Genomic DNA, 20,783 nt, shown 5'->3' with positions numbered 1-20,783 from the left:
AACAGAACAAAGAAATAGACTTAATGGTTCTTGGTTCAGAACTAATTACTCCCTTGTCAAAGGCTGGAAGTAGTTGTACGTATTTGTGTGCCATTATAGGGCTTTATAAATACTTTGTGGTCATAAAAATTGAGTATGCTTCTATCAATCCCTCTTGGTTTATGAAGAGTGTTATAGTTATGTTACAGGCTATAAAAACACTGATTAATTAATGCTATTCTCTTGATAGTTTGTGGCCTAATTTGAACAGCCAATAGTTATACATTCTTCCTTAAATGATTTATATGAAAGATAACTCCATAATCTACGATGACAAAAAAAATTGACTTACTGCTACTTTTAAAGCTGTTACATTTGTACTGTCTGTCTGTGTGTGTGTGTGTGTGTGTGTGTGTGTGTGTGAAGGTAACAACAGCAACACCTTCTGATTTATTGCAGACTTTTTCTAAAGGATTAATTTTCTAAGGATAACTTACCATCAGTTTGTTTTTGTAAATATATTTTGCTTTTCCACTGGAATCTTTTACTTCTTTACTGAAGAGTAAATACAACTCAAAGAGAAAAATATGTCTTTCTCGGCCTTTCCGAATTATTTGTTTAGGATCCCAGACATGGAAAGTATCTTGCAATACAACTTCCCCAAGTTTGTCTGAACTCATATCACAGCCTTCTAAGAGGGAAAGGTGCATTGCATCATTTGCCTTTTTGGGAACATTTAACATAACATCTAGGCCATCCTGGAAAAAAAAGTTATGAAGTGAGCATGCTTTTATTATACACATGGATATCAAAATAACATACAGTAAAATTTACTATCTCATTACACACAATCTGAGGCTGGTATTCAGTTCATATTACATCATGATATCAATTAAATTTCATTTATACTACAACACTAATTATGATTTTCTTATTGCATTAATTCAGCAGTTTTAAAGTACCATCTACATACAAAGAATACATAATTAAGACATTGCAAAACAATCCACATTGGACTAATTACATGGTTTATCTTTTCCATAAATCCCAAAAGTTTGCATTTAGCACTTCTTAATGTGCATTGTTAATCATCAGCATTACAGTCTATGAAGACTAGTATACGCAAATAGATTACTACACTACAAACAATAAAGAATCACATTTTCACTTCACCTTAATTTCACCTTGATCCTCCTCACAACAAGATTGTAGGTCCTTTAACAGGAGTTGGTATTTAGTAATTCTCTGTACAGGTTTTATGAGGTATGCTGCTATAGGATGCTCAACTTTGTGCTTTTTCTGCATTTCTTCAAAGAAACTGCCACCATGCTGTACTAGAAGTGAGTTTGACTCAGGTTTATTCTTACAATATTTAACATACATGTCAAACTTCTGGGCCTGAAAAAGGACCGAAATATTATTTGTCTAGCTAACATACACTATCTTACATACAAAGTACACAGTAACTGTGTCAGACAAAGTGGTGCATAATTTTTGTATGTATTTTGGCACATTCACAAACACTTCACTGCCCTGTTGAGTCCAAATGCTTTTCACGGTGTCTTCATTTCTAAGAAGAATTTCTGTTTACACTAACTAAAACATAAATCTCACTAGGGCTAGTCTGTAAAACCATACCAGCTACTGTTACAAAATAGTAGTCTTTTAAAATTAACATTAATTCCATTCACAGTTGCAAATTTCAGCCATGGAAGAAAAGTAATCCAGAAACTTATGTCTTTCAAATTCCATGTTCACATTGCATTATATACGCCCAGTACGCCCAGCCTTACAGGTAATATTCATGTACTGAGTGCCTAACAAGGAGTGAATGTGTGTGTGTGTGTGTGTGTGTGTGTGTGTGTGTGTGTGTGTGTGTGTGTTTTCAAAGTCTGTTAGTAATGAGGAAGGCCACTGCCTGAAAGATTAAAGATGTTTTCACTCTGTGTACCAACAGATCAAGCAACACCTTAAATACAAGGTGGGTGATTAGCTTTGTTCCTTCCATTAATCCACTCAGGACTTTCCAATTTGTTGTTAACAAGAACAAACACACACAGAAAAGTCATCAAACCAAAATTTTGCCATTACATTTCTTCACATCTGAACAGATCATTCACAGTGGTGAATTTGAAGGGATTCTTGTGCACAAGATGGTGTAGTGTGTCATACAATGCAAACCAACCATAAAGTGGTTATCTGTTGATGCATCCCCTGCACTTTAAGATCTTCTTACACCGTGACACTGAAGTATTTCATCTGGCAATACCTTCTATGTATAATACAGCAAATTCAATTGATCTCCAGGTTACACTGCCCCCCAGGAACATCTCTTGTGGCCTCAGCCTAGGAAGCTAGAATTCACATTTAAACAAGGGATGTGTGGAGTCACTTTCAAGCTGTTTCTTCTCAATGTCTGCCACTGTTCTTCACTGATGCATGTAGATTTTTGATTGCAGTTAATCACAAATGTCTTGAGCAAAGTCTGTTTGGCAGGAGTACAAATCATCCAAACCAGTGTCGTATAATCTGCTGCAGAAAATTCCCAAGGAATAATTCTCTTAGATTACTTGGAAAATGACCGAACCACAACTGGAACCTATTATGCTGCATTGTCGAAAATTTGGAACTTGCACTGGATGAAGAAAGACCAAGACTGGTATGCAAAAAAGTACTCCTTCACATGACAATGCATCATCCCACACACACACATACACACACACACACACACACACACACACACACACACACACACAAGGGTGGTTTGATAATTACGGTAAAATATATATCACTAACAGAAAAAACTAGACACAACCAGTAGGAGATAACAAAACACCAACAAAACTGCATCATTTGAGATCATATGTGATGTTATTTCAGTGATTACATTATCACATTAAACATACAAAGATCTTGGTAGTGTGAGTCAAGTTATCAGTATGATGTTGAACACCCTCTGGCCAGGATGTGTGCTCTAATTCAGTTTGGAAAGGTGCCATGAGGCAACCAAATCCTCTTATGAGGCAAACTGTCCCATGACTGTTGTAACTGGTCTTTGTTATCATGGATACTAGCACTGAGATGGAGTTGATGTTACTGACCACAGGAGTACCTCAACATCATGAGCTCATACAGGAATTTGTCCTGTGTGCACAAGCATTGTCCTGTTGAAAAATGGCACAGCAACATTGTCACATAAGAGATGACACATGAGGGTGCAGAATGTCTGTGATATATCTGCATGCCACCAGATTTCTCTTAACCACAACCAGCCACAATCTAGTCATACCCCATGGGTCTTCACATCACAAGCCACGAGTGACACTGCTGTGCCTTTCTAAAAGAAAGAAGAATGGAACCTCTCTCCAAGTTACTGCCATAATCACATCAATGATCATCATGATAGTGCAGAAATGCAATTCACTGCCAAACATGTGGCACTTTTCTTCAGCACCTCAAGCAACCATGACATGGCACCACTCCAAATGCAGGCATTTGTGTTGTGTTAATGACAGCCTAAGCATGGGACACATCTTCCCTAATCCGGCTGCTGCTAATCTCCAACTAATGTTGCTGGATGACATAGAACATTTCAGGGAGACCATTTTTTGTTCTGAGAAGCCAGGCACAGATGTGAATGGCTTATGATGTATGTGGTGTACATTATGGCCATCCTACCTTGGTCGACTGGAACCTAGATGGTGAATAAGGTTGACCCCACATTTCCATGCAGTTCAGCATGGGGCCACTGTCATACCTAAATGCCCCAAAAACCTGGATATTACACAATATGTCCAGCCGACTAAATCAAGTCTCACAATGAGGCAACTTTCACACTATGTCAGGTGCTAATAACACTGTCTGACACAAGTACAGGGAGTGGCACTTAAATCAGGACAAATGAAACATCTTTTAAAACCAAATTTATTAAAAGAAAATAGAAATGAAAATGAAAATCCTTTTAAATATAAGTAGTGGTATCTTTCAAGAGTAACATTATTTGATGTAACTCCCTTCAGCCACAATGACCACTTCCAATCTTGTCCTGAAGCGATTGCATGCACTCTTTAAAACAGCACTGTCCGTAATCACAAATGCTGCTCTGATAGAGGTGCATAGAGATGCAACATTAGGGGGTGTCTCATCTTGTTGGTAACTCTTTCGACTAGGCTCCAAACATAGTAGTCAAGAGGGTTCAAATTCCGGCTGTTCTCGGCCAGAACTACTTTAATCAAAAGATGTCAGCATTATCTGAAAGCCATCCTGTTGAAAGATATATTGTCTCCCACAGTTTCATGAAATTCGTCAAAACTTGCAGATAGACTTCTTTTATTACAGTTTTTCTCTTTTCAAAGAAATGTGGTGGCAGGATATCACCTTCACTGAGCGCAACACCTAGGACGTAAACACCAGACTTCTCCAAAGGACAATACTTGGACACAATATTGTAAACAGTTGATCTTGGGTACCCAAAGAATTGAACTATTTCAGTGGGTGAACAGCAAGTGTGAAGACTTTTGATAACTGCAGCTCTTTGGTTGTGCTCTGCACTTCTACATCTACATCTATACCCATACTTCACAAGCCACATGATGGTGTGTGGTGGAGGGTACCTTGAGTACCTCTATCAGTTCTCCCTTCTATTCCAGTCTCGTATTGTTGGTGGAAAAAAGGATTGTGGGTATGCCTCTGTGTGGGCTCTAATCTCTCTGATTTTATCCTCATGGTCTCTTTGCGAGATAGATGTGGGAGGGAGCAATATACTGCTTGACTCCTCAGTGAAGGTATGTTCTTGAAACTTCAACAAAAGCCCGTACCGAGCTACTGAGTGTCTCTTCTGCAGAGTCTTCCACTGGAGTTTATCTATCATCTCCGTAATGCTTTCGCGATTACTAAATGATCCTGTAACAATGCGCACTGCTCTCTGTTGGATCTTCTCTATCTCTTCTATCAACCCTATCTGGTATGGATCCCACACTGCTGAGCAGTATTCAAGCAGTGGGCGAACAAGCTGTCTGTAACATCTTGGCCATTTTGAGGTTCTGACTGTTTACTAGGTGCCTATAGCTTTCAAGAAAGCCAGTTGTGACGTCCGGTGGAACTACGATATGGCAGGAAATTCAAATTGAAATTTTTCCATATTTAAGCTGTATGTGACATCTTCATGTTCTTCACAGTGATCACTCAATATCTGACATTGTTCATGCCCCTGATACACCCTATTAGACCTGGTAATGACAATAAAGGACTTAAAACACAAAAAACATTAATGTACTGGTGGCTGTTCAACCCATCACAGACAGTTTCAACTCTAATACTTGACATATCCTCTGAATGGTGAGAACATGCATGAAGTTACACTGAGACTCAGACATTCTGGGTTCTTCACTCCCTTTGCCAGACTGTGTGTGTGTTTTTGTGTATGTGTGAGAGTGAGTGAGTGAGAGAGAGAGAGAAAGACACTTAAGTTCTTGTGCTTCCTTTTTATAAGTACACTTTCCTGTCCTCCTTTAAAACATTTCTGTTTCAGTCTTCTCTATGTCTCTTTCCCTGAAATCACATGTTCATACCTAGGATTTGAAGAAAGAGATCAAGAAGAAGATTGAGAGACAGACAGCAGAAAGGAGTACACTAAGGAGGGAGGGAGGGGGGAGAAAAGACACACACAAAATTTTCCTTATTTAGGTTTTTCACAGTTTCCATAATCCATTCCAGGTGAATCATGGGATGGTTTCTTAAACAGATCAAGGTGACACCTTACCCATCTTTCTTCGGCTGAACCAGTCTTTCATCTCTCATGAGCTAACCATTAATTATGAGTTCAACTCAAATGTACTTACAATATTCCATACTTACAATATTCCATAAGCCAACCAAGTGTCAGTGGCCTAGCAGTTATTCCACCTTTCTGCTTCAAAAACAGCAGTATACTTTCTATCATTACACTTTTATATAGTTTTATTTTCCTCTTGCAAATAACAAGTGAACATGTCTGCACATATATTGTTTAACTACTAGTCTCCTGATGTGTTGAGAATTTACATGAAGTAGAAAAAATATCTTTAATTACACAACTATCAGCTTTGTTATCCATGGAAAAAGGAAATTTCTCATACCCAGGGAAATTAAGAGTTTTAACTCTTAATTGGGTAAGAAAAGTTCTGGCAGAATGTAAATCACTTAGGAGTAAAGGAGACCGACACAGGAAGCAGAGGCATTGAGTTGCTGACAGGCACACACAAAAGAGGAAACTTGCTAGCTTTAGTAAAAAGTCTTTTAATGGGCCACAGTACAAATAAACACACACACACACACACACACACACACACACACACACACACACAAAAGTGCCTGCATTGTGCTGGCTAGACACTCAGTCACACTGTTGTCTTGCTGGCACAGTTACATAAGTTACATTGTGTATCTAACCAGCACAATGTAGAGGCACAGGTGTGTGTGTGTGTGTGTGTGTGTGTGTGTGTGTGTGTGTGTGTGTGTGTGTGTGTGTGTGTGTGTACAGGGTGCAGAAAAACAATCTGAACAAAAGTGTAGGGCAAAGATAGCATCAGCGAAGGGGTTTGATTACAGGAGCAGTTGCATATTTGTGGTACTTCATACCTTAACATCAACTCCAGGTGTGTGACAGTCTTCAAATGTGAAACTTGTTTGTGTTTGCCAGATACAAACAAACTGCACTCCACTCAACTCCACTCAGTGTCTCTAGGGGGGACCGATGTGCAGTGGAGAATGTTGGTTTAAGTACCCTTTTGTCAAATTCAATAGGTACAGTAAAAAAAAAAAAAAAAAAATAAAAAAAAAAATAAAAAAAAAAAAAAACAAAGAAACACAAAAAAATAAAGTTGTTATATTAACTTAAGTATGTTGTTAAATTAACCTAATTATGTCATGTATTGGAAAATTCGACTCATTCCACATCATTACGAAACATCGTATTCATGATCCATGGAACTAGTATTAATCTAATCTAATCTAATCACCAGAGTTGTTACCAATGAGTGAGTGAGGGTTGTGAAGCAGCAATAGGGAATATGGGTTCATATGGAATGGGGCAAGTGACAAGCACTGGGCCTATGGTGCTGCTCATGGCAATGCAAGGGTGACTCATACGGTTTACCAGAATGCCTCAGAAATACACTTTTGTGTCAGTTGACAGAAGTATGTGAGAGACTAGATATCCGAGGGCAAATAAGAATGATACAGGCAGCAGATGCACTGTTTGTACAGTTGCGTTTGATGAAGTCGAACAATGGAAACTCCAGATAGGAATATCAACAATGTAGGAAAAGACAGATTGCTCCTTACATGCATTCTGGCCCAAGCTGCTGGAGTTGCTGGTCTTGTGAACATGACGAGTGCTTGCTTTTGTGTATGAACGGTATTTCTCTTTTGCTGACAAAAGCTGTGGCTGAAAGCTTTATGTAAGGGTCTTGTAATTGTGCCTGTCTGCAACTTAACATGTCTTCTTTATGGTAAGTAGCAATCTATCTTTTCCTACATTGTCGAGTTTGACAAAGATGCATTACGTTGCATACAGTAAGAGCCAACAGCAAGTTCCAGACAAATCACTCATGCATGTTGTGTGGACTGGCATCATATCTGTAATGTCATTATGAGACTTGTCTACATTCTTTCCACTGACAGAAGGTACAAGCTATGAGTCCAGACAACTCCCCTAGTGTTCTGGAATTTGTTGACAGGTTCCTTTGATGAGAAGCACAACAGCCACATTCCCCTGAACATTTGCTGTTTACAGATTAGGCTTGCTTTGCTCATGAAGGTATTTTACATTCATACAACAGCCTTGTCTGTACACTACAAAATCCTAATGCAACATATGTCCATGGTCATCAAAAGCTATTCACTGCAAGCATGTGAATGAGAACTGTGAATGATTCATTCAGTGCCCCCTAAATGTAACCTCCAAGGTTGAATGCTCACACATAAGTTGTATTTTTGCAAGTACTGCCTACACTCCTGGATGATGTACCACTTGGAGTTAGGCAGAATCTTCGGTTCCAACGTGATGGAGCAGCTCAACATTTTGCGTACACTGTCCAAGATTACTTGGACAGGACATTAGCTGACAGATTGATCAGACACAGTGGCCAATGCAGTGGCCTGCATGCTTTCCAGACTTGACACAGCAGAATTTTTTACCTCTGGGGTAACATGAAAAAACATGTGTATGCAATGTTAGTTGTGGACGAACAGGATTTGGTGGCTTGCCATATGGCAGCAGCAGAATTAATTCAGACTACTCCCAGTGCATTTCAGAGAACATACCAATCCCTGCAGCATCACTATGTTCTATGGCAGTTTGAAAATAGCAGTCAGTTTGAACATACTCATGGTAATTAAGTGGTGGCGAGCCTGTGTTCTATAGCATACTCATTTTCATTTACTCTTACTTTTTTCGGACACATTATAACCTGAAACATACACATAGGACTGTTTTCAATCTAAAGAAGTAACATAATGTACATCAGCTCAGTATGATACATGGGTAGGTGATGCTTTAACTTTTTCTTGTTCTCACAGTGACAACTTGTTAGTCAAAACACTTCATTTATGTACACATTCTTTATTTTGAGTAAAGATGTCCATATGTCAGATTTCAATTGTGTGTGTGTGTGTATTGCTGAAAATATCCAACTGTGACCTCTAGTTCCTATAATGAAATTCCTTCATTTGATGCTGTCTTTCTACCTCACACTTTTGATTAAACTGTCTTTCTGCATCCTGTATATCTGTGTCTACATGAGCATGCATGCGATTGTGGGTGTGCACAAGTGCACCTGTTGATGATGCAAAATATCTTACACTTTCTGTGAGTGGTCTCCTTCATTCAGAATTAAAAACATTAAATCAAATTTTCTACAAACTTCTCAATCTCAGTTTCTGATATAACAAGAATTGCAATGCAGTTTAAGTTCCCCATTCCTTCCATTCAGAATGGATGATTTTAACAACCAAAATATTCTAGAACATTGTAATACTATTTTATCTTACCCAAGTAACAAAACAGTGCCCAACATCTTCAGGCATGGTCTCATACTTTTCAAGTTCTTTCAGAAAAACACTGTTATGAAAGTCATATATTTCTTCCATATTCCCAAATATTATGTCATCTTTTCCTTGAATGGGTCCTGGTACAGAAGGATTTGATTTCATTTCATCTAAAAAAGACTTGATGCAAGTCTCGAGGTCTTTGACATATGTTCGTTCAGTCTGAAGAAGTTCTGCCATTATAAACCTAAAAACAAAAAACAAATACAGAATAAAGCAAAGAAAATGTTAACAGTAGCTGTTTCTTCTTCTAAAATGGTATTCATTTGCTATAAACTAGATATCAAGCTCTAATATGACACGATATGAATGTCTAAAACATGTCCCACAGTCACTAAACTTCAGTACAAAAGAAAAGCACATAATTTGTTTCATGAAGTTTTGTTCCTAAGCGAAATTAATGTTCTCTGAAAACAAATGACTCAACCATTTTATGTGTAAAATAGTGGGAAACCTGAGACAAGAAAGATAAAACAATAATCAATCTGTTATACATATTCTTGTAACTTATAACTGATCTGCCAAGTTACTAACTATAACTACTGAAAACAGTGCTGTTGCATATCTGAATGAGACATGCCTAATCATCACTCTCCCAAGGGCACTTGGACATATGACAATGATTTGAAGAAAAGGAAGCACATATTATAAAGCCCCATTGCATTAAATGAAGAGCAATACAAACAAATTTGTGGATTTTCATGAATGTAAAATGTAATAGCATTTAAAAGTACATACTGATGTTCAAATATTGATGAAATAATTAATAATGTACAGGAACAGACACTTATCCTCAACAGTGAAATAGTTTGCTACATATAGGATATTACAATAAGTGTCTATGTTACCTCAGGATCTGATGCTTCAAATATGAGTGTCACATAATTTCAGAATTGCATATAGTAGATATCTTTTTGCATCTGATAAATGAACTGATTAAAAAAGGCAGGGGGAGGGAGGGGCATTCCCAAACAACAGAACACATTAACTGTTTACCAAATGGCAGCAGATATAAACACAGAAAAAATTTACAGGATTAAACTTTTTCACAATTTGGCACTAATCCTCGTGTAGTTGGTAAAATTAAGGTGATTGAGTACACAGAGATCATGTTGAATTAAACAGAGAATTTACCCATCACTCATGGTTAATGGAGAAGTAGAAATACAAGACAAGATGGAAGTTAACAAAAGAGTAGCAATGTTGTTGTTGTTGAGGTCTTCAGTCCCGAGACTGGTTTGATGCAGCTCTCCATGCTACTCTATCCTGTGCAAGCTTCTTCATCTCCCAGTACCTACTGCAACCTACATCCTTCTGAATCTGCTTAGTGTATTGATCTCTTGGTCTCCCTCTACGATTTTTACCCTCCACACTGCCCTCCAATGCTAAATTTGTGATCCCTTGATGCCTCAAGACATGTCCTACCAACCGATCCCTTCTTCTAGTCAAGCTGTGCCACAAACTTCTCTTCTCCCCAATCCTATTCAATACCTCCTCATTAGTTACGTGATCTACCCACCTTATCTTCAGCATTCTTCTGTAGCACCACATTTCGAAAGCTTCTATTCTCTTCTTGTCCAAACTGGTTATCGTCCATGTTTCACTTCCATACATGGCTACACTCCATACAAATACTTTCAGAAATGACTTCCTGACACTTAAATCTATACTGGATGTTAACAAATTTCTCTTCTTCAGAAACGCTTTCCTTGCCATTGCCAGTCTACATTTTATATCCTCTCTACTTCGACCATCATCAGTTATTTTACTCCCTAAATAGCAAAACTCCTTTACTACTTTAAGTGTCTCATTTCCTAATCTAATCCCCTCAGCATCACCCGATTTAATTTGACTACATTCCATTATCCTCGTTTTGCTTTTGTTGATGTTCATCTTATATCCTCCTTTCAAGACACTGTCCATTCCGTTCAACTGCTCTTCCAAGTCCTTTGCAGTCTCTGACAGAATTACAATGTCATCGGCGAACCTCAAAGTTTTTATTTCTTCTCCATGGATTTTAATACCTGCTCCGAATTTTTCTTTTGTTTCCTTTACTGCTTGCTCAATATACAGATTGAATAACATCGGGGAGAGGCTACAACCCTGTCTCACTCCTTTCCCAACCACTGCTTCCCTTTCATGCCCCTCGACTCTTATAACTGCCATCTGGTTTCTGTACAAATTGTAAATAGCCTTTCGCTCCCTGTATTTTACCCCTGACACCTTCAGAATTTGAAAGAGAGTATTCCAGTTAACGTTGTCAAAAGCTTTCTCTAAGTCCACAAATGCTAGAAACGTAGGTTTGCCTTTTCTTAATCTTTCTTCTAAGATAAGTCGTAAGGTTAGTATTGCCTCACGTGTTCCAACATTTCTACGGAATCCAAACTGATCTTCCCCGAGGTCCGCTTCTACCAGTTTTTCCATTCGTCTGTAAAGAATTCGCGTTAGTATTTTGCAGCTGTGACTTATTAAACTGATAGTTCGGTAATTTTCACATCTGTCAACACCTGCTTTCTTTGGGATTGGAATTATTATATTCTTCTTGAAGTCTGTGGGTATTTCACCTGTCTCATAGATCTTGCTCACCAGATGGTAGAGTTTTGTCATGACTGGCTCTCCCAAGGCCATCAGTAGTTCTAATGGAATGCTGTCTACTCCCAGGGCCTTGTTTCGACTCAGGTCTTTCAGTGCTCTGTCAAACTCTTCACACAGTATCTTATCTCCCATTTCATCTTCATCTACATCCTCTTCCATTTCCATAATATTGTCCTCAAGTACATTGCCCTTGTATAAACCCTCTATATACTCCTTCCACCTTTCTGCCTTCCCTTCTTTGCTTAGAACTGGGTTGCCATCTGAGCTCTTGATATTCATTCTCTTCTCTCCAAAGGTCTCTTTAATTTTCCTGTAGGCAGTATCTATCTTACTCCTAGTGAGACAAGCCTCTACATCCTTACATTTGTCCTCTAGCCATCCCTGCTTTGCCATTTTGCACTTCCTCTCGATCTCATTTTTGAGACGTTTGTATTCCTTTTTGCCTGCTTCATTTCCTGCATTTTTATATTTTCTCCTTTCATCAATTAAATTAAATATTTCTTCTGTTACCCAAGGATTTCTATTAGCCCTCGTCTTTTTACCTACTTGATCCTCTGCTGCCTTCACTACTTCATCCCTCAGAGCTACCCATTCTTCTTCTACTGTATTTCTTTCCCCCATTCCTGTCAATTGTTCCCTTATGCTCTCCCTGAAACTCTGTAAAACCTCTGGTTCTTTCAGTTTATCCAGGTCCCATCTCCTTAAATTCCCGCCTTTTTGCAGTTTCTTCAGTTTCAATCTGCAGTTCATAACCAATAGATTGTGGTCAGAATCCACATCTGCCCCTGGAAATGTCTTACAATTTAAAACCTGGTTCCTAAATCTCTGTCTTACCATTATGTAATCTATCTGATACCTTTTAGTATCTCCAGGATTCTTCCAGTTATACAACCTTCTTTCATGATTCTTGAACCAAGTGTTAGCTATGATTAAGTTATGCTCTGTGCAAAATTCTACAAGGCGGCTTCCTCTTTCATCTCTTCCCCCCAATCCATATTCACCTACTATATTTCCTTCTCTCCCTTTTCCTACTGACGAATTCCAGTCACCCATGACTATTAAACTTTCGTCTCCCTTCACTACCTGAATAATTTCTTTTATCTCGGCATACATTTCATCAATTTCTTCATCATCTGCAGAGCTAGTTGGCATATAAACTTGTACTACTGTAGTAGGCATGGGCTTTGTGTCTATCTTGGCCACAATAATGCGTTCACTATGCTGTTTGTAGTAGCTAACCCGCACTCCTATTTTTTTATTCATTATTAAACCTTTCCTGCATTACCCCTATTTGATTTTGTATTTATAACCCTGTAATCACCTGACCAAAAGTCTTGTTCCTCCTGCCACCGAACTTCACTAATTCCCACTATATCTAACTTTAACCTATCCATTTCCCGTTTTAAATTTTCTAACCTACCTGCCCGATTAAGGGATCTGACATTCCACGCTCCGATCTGTAGAATGCCAGTTTTCTTTCTCCTGATAACGATGTCCTCTTGAGTAGTCCCCGCCCGGAGATCCGAATGGGGGACTATTTTACCTCCGGAATATTTTACCCAAGAGGACGCCATCATCATTTAATCATACAGTAAAGCTGCATGTCCTCAGGAGAAATTACGGCTGTAGTTTCCCCTTGCTTTCAGCCGTTCGCAGTACCAGCACAGCAAGGCCGTTTTGGTTAATGTTACAAGGCCAGATCAGTCAATCATTCAGACTGTTGCCCCTGCAACTACTGAAAAGGCTGCTGCCTCTCTTCAGGAACCACATGTTTGTCTGGCCTCTCAACAGATTCCCCTCTGTTGTGGTTGCACCTACGGTACGGCCATCTGTATCGCTGAGGCACGCAAGCCTCCCCACCTACGGCAAGGTCCATGGTTCATGGGGGGAGAGTAGCAACACCAAACACATTATGCCAGTTACCATCCTTTAGATGTACATACTGCCACCCTCATCACTATAGTTACCCTACACACCTTGTATACAAACCTGAACTTCCTGCAATAATCATAAGATCCAACACAAAAGACCACTATTAAAAAAAAAAAAAAAAGGACAAGGATGAGGTGGGATTATTTCTCATGTTATACAATATTGTCCTAGTACAAAAGGTGTAAAATGAGCCCTCTGTCCCATCTATGATTTTCTTGCATCACGCACCAAAAGAAAATTTAATGTACCTAATATTTTTCTCAAACCACCTAACGCAATATTTCCATATCCCCATACACTCTGAAATAACTTTAAGAAATTGTATGCCTTTCACTTTCTCTTCTATATGATGCATGAATGTGCAGCAGCATCAGCAATAAAACTTGTCATCTGACACATTTTACTATAATCAAGTCAGTCTCATCACTGATGAGACCCATTTCTTCAAAGGGAGGGGCACCAGTGGAATAAAAATGTGTGTCAAGCAACAGCTGATGTACACACATTGTTCGCTTCCTATGTCCGTATGAAATCAATTACATTTTCACTTAGAATGAATGAGCAAAGGCAAACAGCTTGCTTTCCATTCACTGATAATTTCAGTCTCAATTTTAGTGATAGTTAATCAACTTCATGTCCCACAGAGCAAATTCACCAAGAATCCCCTGATTAAAAAAATGCAGGGCAAGTGCCACACGAACAAAAAACCACAAATAATACTACACTTCCCTTAATCCAGGATCTCAAGTGATTTTTCAGTTGAACACTCATTCCTTATCTCTTCAAAGCCTGTTTCTCTACTTTTAATGAAGGAATGAAATAGTTTGAAAGTTAATGATCCCTCTAGGGATATATTTCTGCTAGGTATCATCAAATGTTCATCACTTCTGTCAGGTGCAACCACCCTATCTTCATTATTCACACTACAATATGTTTCATGATAATCAAGTGAAGTGCATAAGCTTTTTAACATTGTGACCATCCCAAAAGATTGTATTCAGTTTACTTTATATAAACACTTGAAAAGGAAGTGATATATTGAGTCACACTATCCACAACTGTTGGTGATCAATGGAAAAGGATTTCAAAGTCTGTTTCTTAAAATTGGTAATGACAAGAAAGTAAGCGTACTGACATGTGATGTGATGAAATTATGCTAAGAGGTTTACAGATATATTTCAGCTACAAAGAGTGGTTGGCAGAATGGAAGAAAAAGAAGAAAACCAAAAGTACAAATTAAGAAGTTCAGTCTCACTTGACTATAAGCCAAGAGAAAACACAATGAAACTTACATAAAGCACCAAATTTGGATATGTTAGTTACAAATGTTGACAAATATAATCTATGACATTTCAGTTACTTTACTTCCACAAACTGTTACTGTTTGGCTCTTGGTAAAATTAAAAGCAAAAAATAAATAACTTAATTCAAAGCTTAAGAAAACAGTTGATTTTCCTTCAGTTTCAAATATGTTATACATATTTTTCTGAACACAAATGACAAAATCACTAACAGAAAAACTTACTCTTTTCTTCTAGCTGACTTTCTTTTTTCCTCATTAAGTTCTTTCAGTTCTTTATTTGCAGCTTCCTTCAGCTTAGTTTCCAGCAGTGGATCAGAGTTCCTATCAATTGATAGGTCCTGCCTGTTTTCTCCTTCTTCCTGGATTCCTAATGAGCTTTCCAACTGAGCCCTACAACATAGGATATGAATAAGTTAAAAACATCAGCAACATGATTATGTAAGTATAACATTTAACATCTATATTGTCAAGTTTATAATAACAAGTTAGTTTCTGTCTTTTGGGAGATACCATACTCATAAATATCTAATTATAATACCCAAATACTTAGAAGAAGTGTAAATGTCCTAATTCCAGAAGTACTCTGACACAAAGCTGTGCAGTTTGGATTCACTATCAGTTTCATGTTGAGAGCAATAACAACACAAAATGACTGGGATATCATTCACATGTTTACTTAAGCGTGTGATCAATGTATTCCACCACAATGGGGAAGAAAATTAACAAGTCTTTGATAATCGTTGAAAAAGATTTTTGCATCAAGAAGGAGATTGTTAAAAATTTAAATCACTGGGAAAGTACACTGGAATAAGGGTCTGGCATTCACAGTATTACAATTACAAGAAATACACATCTAAAATGTGCAGCTTTGACTGAAAGTAAAACTATCATCCTTTTCAATGTTATTCTACAATTTAAAGGCTAACTAATAAAAGATAATATAGCTTTTAATTATTGCATCTGAAAGAAATACAGGATTTCAGTTATCAACAAGACAAATTTATGGAATTTAAAGCAAAATTTGTTTTATTTATTTATAATTTTGCTATGTCACTTGCTAATCAGGGTAGAGCAAAAATATAACAATATAACTCAAAATATAAGTCAAATTCTACTTCAGATATGTACACTTATATTTCCTTACGAGTAGCAAATGAAAAAAAAAGAAAATAAGGATATTATTGTGACCAAGTTTGGAGCTAAATAAATTTAATATACCTTGTTGGCCACAGAAATATTGTTTTCCCTTTGGAACAAATGTTTCCATTGCAATGATATTTTTCTTAAGCTTGCAATAATGTAAAATAACAGACAACACACTAAATATCAAAGACATACTCAGTAACCATGTTCATTTAAAAAATCATTGAGTAATTTATGGAACTGTTCTTATTTTTAATAGTTGTATACTGCTGGTGGTAATGTGTCTGGATACACTTAAAAGATCTGTTAATTGCACTGTTATTATTTTGACTAAAATGATAAAAGTGTGATAAATTAATGAAAACTTACCGGTATTTGTCCATGCGAGAGCTGAAATCTTTGTACCTATTGTCAACAGCAGCAACCCACTGTTTTATCGAACTTGCATGTGCATGGCCTTTCTCCACAAGACTGTCTGCTAATTGAATCAAGAGCTTCACACGTTCCCTTGTTTCCTACGGGACAAAAAGCACATTTATGATAATATCTATACACATTCTGAAACACATCACTTTCAGAAACTACTGCTTCATGCCTAGAATAAAATATATCATGCATTAGAATACCTTAGCAGTTCCTTTGAATTCATTATGCTCTGACAACAGAGTTTCTGTCTCTTCCTTATTCTGTCCAACATTTGTGTGTGTTGACAAATAAAATTCTCCTGTCTCATGAATCCACTCAATTGCTTGTTTTGCAGATCTTTCAAACAAAACATACTGTTGGCACTGATCAAGCCGTTTCTTACGTTGAGTCCAGTGCTCCAAAACTTTGTTCTCTTGGCTTAATAGTTTTTCCAAGATATCTTAGAAACAGAAAGAGAAAATATGTTTTTTAAGCACAGAAATACAAGGCACAGTTTGTGCATAAATGTTTAAATAACAGAATGATATGAATTAATAGAGGGAAACATTCCACATGGGAAAAATATATCTAAAAACAAAGATGATGTGACTTACCAAACGAAAGCGCTGGCACGTCGATAGACACACAAACAAACACAAACATACACACAAAATTCTAGCTTTCGCAACCAACGGTTGCTTCATCAGGAAAGAGGGAAGGAGAGGGAAAGACGAAAGGATTTGGGTTTTAAGGGAGAGGGTAAGGAGTCATTCAAATCCCGGGAGCGGAAAGACTTACCTTAGGGGGAAAAAAGGACGGGTATACACTCGCACACACACACATATCCATCCACACATATACAGACACAAGCATACATAAATCCCGGGAGCGTAAAGTCTTTCCGCTCCCGGGATTGGAATGACTCCTTACCCTCTCCCTTAAAACCCAAATCCTTTCGTCTTTCCCTCTCCTTCCCTCTTTCCTGAAGAAGCAACTGTTGGTTGCAAAAGCTAGTATTTTGTGTGTATGTTTGTGTTTGTTTGTGTGTCTATCGACGTGCCAGCGCTTTCGTTTGGTAAGTCACATCATCTATGTTTTTAGATATAAATAACAGAATGTATGCATAACGAAAAGAACACATCAAAAATTATGTGATGGCTCAGCATCCTGACATACAAACCAACACCAATGAGACAGATTGCTTCTAGTCCTACATTTCCAGGTTTGTCAAGTACCAGAGATTTCTTCTGTTTCTAGATGAAGGCATCATGTGATTACACCACAATCACTTTAATCTGAGGTCTTGAAAATCCAACAAAACTCTTGGTGCAGTTACAAGAAATTTTAACTTGGTTCCCACAGTAAGCTTTTCCCAACCCATGCTCTACTTAAAACTTTTTGATGGAAAAACTAAGTGGCTATTTAATTTGTAAATACTTCAATGTCAGAGATCATCAACTACACATAAGTTGTTTCTATAGTTGTAAGTAGGTAAGACCATGTTCCTTGTTTGAAAGTATGTATTTTATCCACTAATGGCTTGCTGTGCCTATCAATTAAATTGTGTGTGCAGTCAAGCAAGTGAAAAAAAATTTAAGTCTGGGTATAGATGGTATTTCCAGAGAAAAGCTAACTTTGATGGGGCAGGAAAGCAAGTGTTCCTTGAATTTAATATGTAATATGATGTGCAAAAATGGTGGCTTTCATTACGACTGGACTATTTTCATTATAATTCTTCTTCACAAACAAGGGACAGCTCCAATAATTTGACTATAGCATCAATATCATATTCCAGCAAAGTCCTCCCGCACATAATGAATCAACACAAAAAGAAACACTTGCATTCTCCTATTTCTGCAGAGCAAGTAGCTATTGTGACAGATAAAGGTCCTGAAGAACAAGATAACTGAAAACAGATTAAAAAATGCCTTTGATTACATCATGTGGGACAAGTTGTGGCATGTCCTCATTGAGTTTGGGGCTACAAAAACTAGTACCATTTCTAAAAGGCCTTTATAAGCACCATATTCCAACCCTAAAAGTGAGTGGTGAATACTTAGAGTTAAGTGATACACTAAGCACGTTATGTTGCAATACACAGATATGCATCAGAAACATAGGTAACGAAGAAATGGCAGGTAAACAAGATACAAGGTTGTGAGTTGAAATTTAAGATAAGCAGGAGAGGACTAAATAGAGAGGATAGAGTAAGGAATGAGATAGTAAGACAAATAAGGTTGATTCAAATGGTTGCACACAAACTGAAGGTGCTGATAGAGGAGTTAAAATGCAATAACTTTACGATAGGAACTTATGGTTTTGGAAGAAATCCTGAGCAAGTGAGTGTTCTTGAATGTCAGGAACAACAAGGACAAGTAATGCCCATGGGTCTTAAATTCTGTCAAAGGTAAGGAGGGGGAGGAGGAGATTTGTGTTTAATAACCCATCAATTATGAGACCATTAGACATGGAGCACAAGCTTGGATTAGCGAAGGATGGGAAAGGAAATCATCTGTGCCCTTTCAAAGGAACCATCATGGCATTTTCCTGAAGTGATTCAGGGAAACTATGGAAAACCTAAATCAAGATGGCCGGAAGCAGGTTTGAGCCATCGCTCTCCCAAATGCGAGTTCAGTGTATTAATCACTGTGCCACCTCACTCAGTTCCATAAAAGGTAAAGTACTGTTTCTCTGCACGTACAAATTAAGAAAATTATTATGTGGTTCTCTGCAAATGGACTCTCACTAAATTTTGAGAGAACACAGTGTATACAGTTCTGTACAATAAATGGCATAACACCACTGACAAATATAGACTTTGAAGTCTGTCGTTAAGGCAGAATATTTAAAATTTCTAGGTGTGTGCATTGATGAGAAATTGAATTGGGATAAACACATTGATGATCTGCTGAAACATTTACGTTCAGCTTCTTATGCTATTAGGGTTATTGCAAATTTTGGTGATAACATATCAATAAATCAGCCTACTATGCCATTCATTCACTGCTCTCATATGGTGTCATATTTTGGGGAAATTCATCATTAAAAGAAAAAGTATTCATTGCACAAAAGTATATAATCAGAATAATGGCTGGAAATCGCCATAGATCATCTTGTAGATGTTTATTTAAGGAACTCAGGATATTCACAGTACCTTCTCAATACATAAATCACTTACAAAATTTGTTATTAATAACTCACTCTAATCAAAAACGATAGCAAAGTGCATAGCTACAACACTAGAAGAAAGGTTGATCTTCACTATTCTGGATTAAATCTGACTGTGACACAGAAAGGGGTGAATTATACTGCCAAACAAACTTTGGTCATTTATGAAATAGCATTAAAAGTCTGACAGATAGCCAACCTGCATTTTAAACAAATTAAAAGAATTTCCAAATGTCAGCCCCTCCTACTGAGCAAACAATTTTTTAGGTATGAAGTTGTTGTTGTTGCAGTCGTAAGTCCTGAAACTGGTTTGATGCAGCTCTCCATGCTTCTACTGATATATGAAGTAGTAATTGTAAAGAAAATTATATCATGTAAAGAAATCTTACGTAAAATTGACATGTTCCATGTCAATACGAAATGTTGTATTCACAATCTATGGAACAAGAAATAATGTAATGTACAACTGCTCATCGTTCAAGCTTCATGTCCATGGTAAGTTCCTAATGAAGAAACCCTTTTGCCAGAATACTTGCAGTATTTGCAAGTTTGTGTGAGGCCATATGTATTTGGCAGACTGCTCTAGGATTTTCTCCGAATATGTTATGCCTGTACTGAGTATGATGGGCACTACTTTTTACACCTTTTTTGATGTACAATGCTGTTGAGGAAAGAGTACATTATCTCTGCTGAACTTAAGCTATGTGTGTACTGGTTTCCCCCATTGTTCCTGGCATTCCAAAGCTTTCACTGGCTCAGGATTACTTCCTAGACCACAAGCCCCTATTTCAGAGCAGATGTATTTTAACTCCTCTACCAGCTCTTTCAGTTTGTGTGCCACCTTTTGAATAACCTTGTAGTGAATGAGAAAGAACTCTATGCAAGAGACCACAGAGAAGATAAGATTACGATGATACTGCCATGTTAAAAGAATGGAAGTTCGTAGGATACCAAGATAGGCTCATGAAATGACAATAGCTCACAAGAGAGTTACAGGAAAATAGATTGAGAGATATTACATATTGTCCCTTATTAAGTTCTCTCTACAGTCTTTTCAGCAGCCCATGGGACAAAATCTTAGTCACCCCCTTAAAAGTGCACACTAGATGATGAGAGATCATGAATGTGCATCAGATGACATCCAGGTAGCTAGCCAGGAGTTACTTGTCCT

General features: G+C 37.6%; 1 protein-coding gene across 1 annotated transcript in view; it reads right to left on the bottom strand.

Annotated features, from left to right (window-relative positions):
* Positions 1-20,783, bottom strand: part of LOC126480962 (kalirin) — a 1,643,174-nt gene that overhangs the window by 782,326 nt on the left and 840,065 nt on the right. The window contains exons 22-27 of the mRNA XM_050104391.1: positions 16,666-16,904; positions 16,409-16,554; positions 15,119-15,286; positions 9,010-9,253; positions 1,153-1,377; positions 477-737 (exon numbers count right to left, since the gene is read on the bottom strand). Coding sequence (XP_049960348.1) covers positions 477-737; positions 1,153-1,377; positions 9,010-9,253; positions 15,119-15,286; positions 16,409-16,554; positions 16,666-16,904 — 1,283 coding nt within the window. The remainder of the gene's footprint in view (positions 1-476; positions 738-1,152; positions 1,378-9,009; positions 9,254-15,118; positions 15,287-16,408; positions 16,555-16,665; positions 16,905-20,783) is intronic.

This window comes from Schistocerca serialis, chromosome 5 (assembly GCF_023864345.2).
Source record: "Schistocerca serialis cubense isolate TAMUIC-IGC-003099 chromosome 5, iqSchSeri2.2, whole genome shotgun sequence".
Lineage (NCBI taxonomy): Eukaryota > Metazoa > Arthropoda > Insecta > Orthoptera > Acrididae > Schistocerca > Schistocerca serialis.
Note: the sequence above shows the minus strand (reverse complement) of the source record. Positions and strands in the feature narration are given on the sequence as shown.